Source organism: Carlito syrichta, unplaced genomic scaffold (genome assembly GCF_000164805.1).
Source record: "Carlito syrichta isolate Samal-C Ts95f unplaced genomic scaffold, Tarsius_syrichta-2.0.1 Scaffold309263, whole genome shotgun sequence".
Classification (NCBI taxonomy): Eukaryota; Metazoa; Chordata; class Mammalia; order Primates; family Tarsiidae; genus Carlito; species Carlito syrichta.
Genome location: NW_007253359.1, coordinates 47680 through 56607, shown reverse-complemented (window position 1 = coordinate 56607; position 8928 = coordinate 47680). Strand labels below are relative to the sequence as shown.

The 8928-nt window shown below is 43.2% G+C and overlaps 1 protein-coding gene across 3 annotated transcripts in view; it reads right to left on the bottom strand.

Moving 5' to 3' along the window:
• Positions 1-8928, bottom strand: part of CLTCL1 (clathrin heavy chain like 1) — a 105101-nt gene that overhangs the window by 81989 nt on the left and 14184 nt on the right. For all 3 annotated transcript variants that reach the window (XM_021717075.1, XM_008067022.2, XM_008067021.1), the window contains exon 2: positions 7429-7636. In XM_021717075.1, coding sequence (XP_021572750.1) covers positions 7429-7636 — 208 coding nt within the window. The remainder of the gene's footprint in view (positions 1-7428; positions 7637-8928) is intronic.

Below are 8928 nucleotides of genomic sequence, written 5' to 3'. Positions count from 1 at the left end.
CCTCAGGTTCGAGACCAGCCCGGGGAACTTGGCGAGACCTTGTCTCTACAATAAATCAAAAAATTAGCCGGGCGTCGTAGTGCATGCCTGTAGTTCCAGCTACTTGGAAGGCTAAGGCGGAAGGATCGCCGGAGCCCAGCAGGTCGAGGCTGCGTGGCCAGGAGCGGCCACTGCACTCCAGTCTGGGCGACAGAGTGAGACTCCAACTCAAAAACTCCCAAAAAAAAACAAAAAAAAAGAGACACAAAATGACTAGAAGACTGCCGGGCTCAGTGGCTCAGCCTGTAATCCCAGCACTTTGAGAAGCCGAGGTGAGTGGATTGCCTGAGCCCACAGGTTTGAGACCTGCCCAGGGAACTTGGTGAAACCTTGTCTCTACAATAAATTTTTAAAAGTTAGCCAGGCAGGGAGGCACACGCTTGTAGTTCCGGCTACTTGGAAGGCTGACGTGGAAGGATCGTCGGAGCCCAGCAGGTCAACAATGGGGTGGCCATGAGTGTGCCACTGCATTCCAGCATGGGCAATGGAGTGAGACTCCAACTCAAAAAAAAAAAAAAGAGTAGAAGACTTAACACTGCCAAGATTGCAGTTCTTGCCAAATTGACTGATATATTCCGTGTAATTCCTATCAAAATCCCAGCAGGTTTTCTGAAGCAATTCACAAATTGAACCTCAAATTTATTTGGAAATTCAAAGGATCTAGTTTCAAATTGCTTCAAGAACTGTTTTGAAAAAATATAAAGTTGTAGTATCAACACTATCCAATCTTAAACTTACTAGAAAGCCACAGCAGACAAGTAATCAAGTAACTGGCACATGAATAGGCACACAGATAAATGAAACAGAATTGAGAGTACAAAAATAAATATTTATATTTATGGCCAATGAATTTTTGTTTGTTTGTCTGTTTGTTTTTGAGTTGGAGTCTCACTCTGTCGCCCAGACTGGAGTGCAGTGGCCACTCCTGGCACCGCAGCCTCACCTGCTGGGCTCCGGCGATCCTTCCGCCTCAGCCTTCCCAGTAGCCGGAATTACAGGCACATGCTACTACGACCGGCTGATTTTTTGATTTATTGTAGAGATGAGGTTTTGCTGCCCAGGCAGGTCTCGAACCCGCAGGCTCAGGCAATCCACTCACCTCAGCCTCCTAAAGGCACGGGATTACAGGCTGAGCCACCGAGCCCAGCTGGCCAATGAATTTTTACCAAAGGTGCCAATACAATTCAATAGAGAAGGAGAGTCTTTTTAACAAATGGTGATGGGACAAATGAACAGATATGCTCCCCAAAAAAATTAGAAAAGGAAGAAAAAAAATAATATATACCAGGCTGGGCGCGGTGGCTCAAACCTGTAATCCCAGCACTTTGGGAGGTCGAGGCGAGAGGATTGCCTGAGCCTGGGGATTCAAAACCAGCCTGGGCAACTTGGTGAGACCTCATCTCTACAATTAAAAAAAAAATTAGTCAGGTGTGGTAGCACGCTCCTTTAGTTCCGGTCACTTGGAAGGCTGAGGCTGAAGTATCACCTGAGCCCAGCAGGTCGATGCTGGGGTGGCCATGAGCGTGTCGTTGTACTCCAGTCAGGATGACAGAGTGAGACTCCAACTCAAATAAATGAATAAATAAATAAAAATAACGTATACCCATACTTCACACCACATGCAAAAATAACTCAAAAAGGACCATAGAACTAGATGTAAGAATTAAAACTATAAAATCACTAGAAAAAAACATAGAAAATTGTCAAGACCATGGGTTAGGCTAAGCTCTAGCTATGACTTCAAAAGCATGATCTGTTAAAGAAAAAAAGGATAAGTTGGGTTTCATCAAAATTAAAAATTTTTGCCCTACAAAAGACATGCTATGTTTATGCCCTCTCCAAAATTTATGTTGAATCTTAATTCCCAGTGCAAGTCTTGGGCAATGGGCCTTTTGGGACTTAATATTGGTCCTTTTTGAGCACCAAAAAAGATATATATAAATGGATAATAATCATGTTTAAAAATAAAAGATACTTCTTGCTTGGAGGTTCTGGGGAAAAAAAAGACATTTAACATCATTAGACATTATAGATATGTAAATCAAAACTACAGAATACTATTATACAACCACTGGGATTGCTATAATAAAAAGGACAATATAAAATGTTGATGTGGACATGGAGAAATTGGCATGCATCCTCATACATTGCTAATAGGAATGTAAAATGGTGCAACCACTTCAGAAAACAGTTTTGCAATTTCTTAAAAAGTTAAGCAAAATTACCATATGATCCAGCAATTTCACTCCACCCCAAATAAATGAAAATATATGTCCACACAAAGACTTGTAGGTGAGTGTTCATAGCAGCAATATTCTTTTTTTTTTTTTTTTTGAGTTTAGAACATAATTCATCCCCCCAGAAAGTTCCTTCCTGCCTGTTTGCTTTTGTTCCCACTCCTACCCTCAGCCCTAGGCAGCTACTCATCTGCTTTCTTCCTTAATAGATTTGCTTTTTGTGGGCATTTCAAATAAATGGAATAATACAATATGTAGTCTCTTACATCTGCCTTCCTTTACCTGGCATAGTAGTGTTTTTGAGATTCATCCATGTTGTAGCATATATCAGTAGTAATTCCTTTTTATTGCTGTATGGACATGCCACATTATTTTTCTCCATTCACCAGTAAATGGATGTTTTGATTGTTTCCAGTTTTGACTATTAAGAATATTTCTGGTTGGGCTTGGTGGCTCAGCCTGTAATCCCAGTACTTTGGGAGGCTGAGGTGGGTGGATTGCCTGAGTCCGTGGGTTCAAGACCAGCCTGGGCAACTTGGCGAGACCTCATCTCCACAACAAAAAAAATTAGCCAGACATTGTAGCCAGGTGTGGTAGCATGTGCCTGTAGTTCCAGCTACTTGGAAGCTGAGGTGGAAGGATCGCCAGAGCCCAGCAGGTCAATGCTGGGGTGGCCGTGAGCATGCCACTGCACTCCAGCCTGGGCAATGGAGTAAGACTATAACAAAAAAAACAACAAAAAAATTCAGCATCACACACACACACACACACACAAAGAGCCAATCTTCTTTGGGAGCCACTTCAGGTTAGGTTTAAGCAGTCAAGGTAAAGAGTGTGCCACCACGAAGGATGCCATCCTACCTCTCCCCTCCTCACTTGAGCTCAGTGCCAATGGTGCTGCATTGGCACTAGACTAGTCTAAATTCAATCTACTTCTAAAATTACGGGAAAAAAGATAAGGTTTGTAAAAGGAAACACAAATACTGATAGGGCAGTGCTTCATAATAAAAGTGGGAATATCATAGGTCAGTAATGCAAGGTGACTATAAATTGTTTGTATAAAGGGACATATAAGATCTCTGCCACAGATCCATCTGTTTTGTTTTTATATCTCTTTATAAAAAAGCAGGCAGAGCCTGGCTCGGTGGCTCAGCTGTAATCCCAGCACTTTGGGAGGCTGAGGTGAGTGGACTGCCTGAACCCACGGGTTCAAGACGCGCCTGGGCAACTTGGCGAGACCTCATCTCTACAATAAATCAAAAAATTAGCCGGGCGTGGTAGCACGCGCCTGTAGTTCCAGCTACTTGGAAGGCTGAGGCGAAAGGATTGCCGGAGCCCAGCAGGTCGAGGCTGCAGTGACTGGGAGCAGCCACTGCACTCCAGTCTGGGTGACAGAGTGAGACTCCAACTCAAAAAAAAAAAAAAAAAGTAGGCAGTTTGCTAATCCTTTAGTTAAGGTATTAATGCTCCATTAAAGTGGTGAGCAACAAATGAAGAATTCTACCAGCACTTCACACTCATGTGGCCAAGAGAAAAAAAAAATGTATCTTTGGTTTTGAAGAATTCACCACAAATCCATCAGCAGAGAAAATCTGAAGAGAGACGGATAAGCAAATCAGCCCCAAGCTCTCCAGACTCAGTGGTGCTCAGCCCCAACGACATGGGCTGAGCACCACTGAGTCCCTCAGGAACAACTAATAGCCAAGCACAAGTTTAGACTGCAAAGGTGGTCCTTTATTTTATTTTTTTTTTAAAGTAGGTCCAGGCCAGGTGCAGTGACTCACACCTGCAATCCCAGCACTCTGGGAGGTCAAGGTGGGAGGACTGCTTGAGCCCCAGGAGTTCGAGACCAGCTAAAGCAAGACAGTGAGACTTGTCTCTACAACAAATAAAAAAATTAGCCGGGCGTAGTGGCATCTACCTGTAGTCCCAGCTACTCAAGAGGTTGAGGCAGAAGGGTCACCTGAACTCAGGAGGTTGAGACTTTGGTGAGTCTGGATCATGCCACTGCACTCCAGTCTGGGCAATAAAGTGAGACCCTGACACACACACACACACACACACACACACACACACACACACACACACACACACACGGAGGTCCAGCTCATAAAGAGCCTCTTTTCAGCCAAAAAAGCTGCACCAGCCCAACAGGAAGAACCTGTGAGAAACAGGGTGAGGTCCCCCATATCCTCGGCTTCCACACTGGCAACCCTGGAGCCAGTCAAGTGTGTGAAATGACAGACTCACTAGCAAAGTTCATCTGCAATTCAATATCTCTGTCATTTAGTCACTGTACAAATAACTTTTTTTAAAAGACAGTTACACTCATTTTGGTCTACAGCCTGAACATCCTCCATTTGCCAATGTGTGTATTACAAGAATGAGATTTTAGTGTCATAGAATTAGCAGTAAAATTAGGATAAAGCATTAAAATTATATCTTTTTGGATCCAGGGTTCCACACAAAAGAAAACAACACTTAACACTGTTATAGGTGAAGCAATTAATATGAACATTGAGAAAGAAAGAAAAAAAAGAGGAGCATCCCCACCATCCAGAAGCTGGCCAGGCACTCAAGGCAGGCCATGGTGCTCTCCTGCTGGATATAAACCATTTCAGAGCACTAGCCTCAAGCAAGGGCCCTGAGACCATAATAAAGTGAGGCTGAGCAAGGCTGCTTCAGAATTTTATCTAAGCACAGGAAAAACAAGTATACTGTGCAACCCACAAAATACTAACAACCCTCTCTCTTAGCTAAAATGAGTGACTGCTTCTTCTTTACCAATTACAGTTTATCCTTGTCTTCCCCCAATACAGATAAACCTTATTGATACCCAATTTTAAAAAATTACCTCTTTCTGACAGCATCCAATATGCAGCAAACCCCTGCCTCCTCAGACCAGTCCCCAAATTATTAAACTAAACCCAAATCCTATAAAAGTTTCTAACAATCTCTCACAGAGACACTCCACAGTTTCCACACAGTATGTGTTCTGTCTCACTGCAACAAATAATAAACCCACCTTGTTCAACTGCAGGTGTATTCTTGGTGGTCTTTGGCTGGAGGGTTTTAATATTTAAATATTGTGTTCTCTCTACTCCCTTAACACCTGCCAACATACACACACCTCTGTCCCAGGAGATCCAAACTACACGTTGTTAAAGAGAACTGTTCCAGAGAACCAGGAAGACTAAAATGCAGGTCATTTCTGATACTTGCCGAACAGCAAATAACATGCTAGACAGGGTTTCTCAAAAGTAATGCAACAATATAAAATATAGAAAAAGTAACACCACAAAGTAAGCATTTCATAAAACACAGCCAAGGGGTAAGTGACAAAGTAAGAGAAATACAAAAGAACCATTAAAAATTCATAAATTATTCTTAGTTCAAAAACTGAATAATAATTTCTTCAATTAAAATTGAAGGTTTTCGGCTGGGCTCGGTGGCTCAGCCTGTAATCCCAGCGCTTTGGGAGGCCAAGGTGAGTGAATTGCCTGAGCCTGCGGTTCAAGACCCGCCTGGGCAACTTGGTGAGACCTCATCTCTACAATAAATCAAAAAATTAGCCAGGCGTCGCAGCGTGCACCTATAGTTCCGGCTACTTGGAAGGCTGAGGCGGAAGGATCACCAGAGCCCAGCAGGTCGAGGTTGCAGTGGCCGGGAACGGCCATTGCCCTCCAGTCTGGGCGACAGAGTGACACTCTGACTCAAAAAAAAAAGAGAAAGTTTTCATTGCTTATATTCCATGTTTAAAAAAATATTCTGATCAGATTACAAGGGAAGAGGGAGAGTTGGTAGCTGAATAAATTTGAATAAATTCAAATAATAGAATTTCAGCTATTCATCTTTAATTAGGAAGATCTTAAATTCCAGAAGTCCTTCTACCTACTGAAATGACAAAGTAGACCCTATTTCTATAGCAAAATAGAAGCCTAGGAAAATCTAATACTTGGCATTCACAAATTTTAGGTCCAGAAACAGTTATCACTTAAAAAAAATTTTTTTTTTTTTTTTGGAAATATGGTATCTTGCTATGTTGCCCAGGCTGGTCTCAAACTCCTGGCCTCAAGCAATCCTCCTGCCTTGTCTTCCCAAGATGCTGGGAGTACAGGTGTGGGTATAATTCTATTAATTATCAACTCTTCTGTCATTGATGAGTTTCACAAAAGGAAAAACTGGGCTTTTGTCCTAGGATGACTAGAGCACCACCGCAGCAGGCCCTCGGGCCAGGGTGTCACATAGCCCTCCTGGGGGAACATGTACAGTGCTGTCATGTGTTCTCAAACCCATGAGGACAAAGTCCTGGGCATTTGATTCCTCTTGGTTGTCTAGCACTGACTGATGTTACCAAGAAGCTCTAGTGAGCCGGGCTAGGTGGCTCAGCCTGTAATCTCGCGCTTTGGGAGGCTGAAGTGAGTGGATTGCCTGAGCCCGCGGGTTCAAGACCCACCTGGGCAATTTGGCGAGACCTCATCTCTACAATAAATCAAAAAATTAGCCGGGCGTGGTGGTGCGCGTCTATAGTTCCAGCTACTTGGAAGGCTGAGGCGGAAGGATCACCAGAGCCCAGCAGGTCGAGGCTGTGGTGGCCGGGAGCGGCCACTGCACTCCAGTCTGGGCGACAGAGTGAGATTCCAACTCAAAAAAAAAAAAAAAAAAAACTCTAGTGCTCAGGGGCCTCATCAGGTCACATTAAACATAGCTTTTGCCAGGCTCGGTGGCTCAGTTTGTAATCTCGTGCTTTGGGAGGCTGAGGTGAGTGGATTGCCTGAGCCCGCGGGTTCGAGACCCGCCTGGGCAACTTGGTGAGACCTCATCTCTACAATAAATAAAAAAATTAGCCGGGCATGGTAGCGCGTGCCTGTAGTTCCAGCTACTTGGAAGGCTGAGGTGGAAGAATCACCAGAGACCAGCAGGTCGAGGCTGCAGTGACCGGGAGTGGCCACTGCACTCCAGTCTGGGCTACAGAGTGAGACTCCTACTCAAAAACAAAAAACAATACACAGCTTTTGCTAAAACTTTTGAAATTAAGCTAATACTATTGATTATACTTTGCTATATATTTACTGACACTTGCCCAATATTCAAAGTAACAAAGCAGTTAAAGTGAGATAAAATTCCTTTCTAACAATTCCATTGGGTTTACCTTTCAGAGCTATCACCTTAGAAGCTGGATTCATGATGGCATTCTCTGCAGAGATAGGCCGTCTGATAGGTGCCATTGGGTCGCTCATGTCAATGATCACGACCTGTGCCTGCTCACCAATTTTCTCTCGGACACATATGAACTTGTCAGATTCCATGGTCAGAGTGCTGAATCCAATGTTGGCTGGATTAATTCCAATGTTTTGGAGCTAAACAGAAAATAAATATTTAATTAAATTAAGTCTTTCCTCTGAAATGGATCAGCTGTAGCCATTAGCAAAGTCTAACAGGAGGAGGGAAAGTTAAACAAGAGTTTTGAAAATAGTTAACATTAGGCAAACATTTGATGCAAAAGTTGGTTTGCCTTTCTATGCCTTTAATAGGTCCCACCAGTGGATTAACAGAAAACTCTCAAGGGCTTACAAACTCATAGGGGAGGTAAGACATATTCAAGAATAAGTATGACACCTGGGTGTATGAAACATGCCACAAGTGACACAGACAGGAGATGAGTTGAGTTGGCAGGAGTCCCCAAAAGAATACCATCAGAGTAGATGTCACAGGTAAGCCCACCATTGAGGAGAGCTTCAAGAGGAAGGATGCCTTGAGGAGGTGAAGGTAGGGGAAGGGAAAAGGGAGAAAACACAAAAACTGGTTTCTCCAAAAGGCAAGCAAGAACAAAGAACTAGCCAAGTGTTTTTGCTTAAACATTTTATTTTTCTCTGGTTTAAATATATTTCTAAGTCAGTGTGAATACTTCTTGGTGAATCTTGTGTAAGAAAGTTAGTAGGTTTGGCACATCTTCCAGTGTAGATGAACTGCTTTTACTGTGTAAATTGAAATCAGGTGCCTTTCTCCAAAGGCAACATAATATGCAGTGCTTGGACTAAATAAAGACCTGTTAACTGTTAATGGGATAAGCTTTTAATACAAAAAAACCCCAAAAACCCTAGGAAAACACACATTCAAGAAATGTATATCACTCCAATAAAGAACCATGATTAGTTCGATAAATTCCCCTGCTCCCACTTACCTATTAGGTACCTTTATTTTTAAACATTGTTCTGTTCAACCTCAACCCCACTGCTATTGATTTGATTCTTTAATATCTGTTATCTTATGTAACCTTGAATAGACTCATGCTAGCAACAAAGATCACAGACTATTGCTTAAAAATCACCACCACTGGCCAGGCATGGTCACTCAAGCCTGTAATCCCAGCACTTTGGGAGGCCAAGGTAAGAGGATTGCCTGAGCCCACAGGTTCAAGAACAGCCTGGGCAACTTGGTAAAACCTCATCTCTACAATAAATCAAAACATTAGCCTGGCGTGGTAGCATGTGCCTGTAGTTCTGGCTACTTAGAAGGCTGAGGCGTTAGAGACCCGCCTGGGCACCTTGGTGAGACCTCATCTCTACAATAAATCAAAAATTAGCCGGGCGTGGTAGCACACGCCTGTAGTTCCAGCTACTTGGAATGCTGACGTGGAAGGATCGCCGGA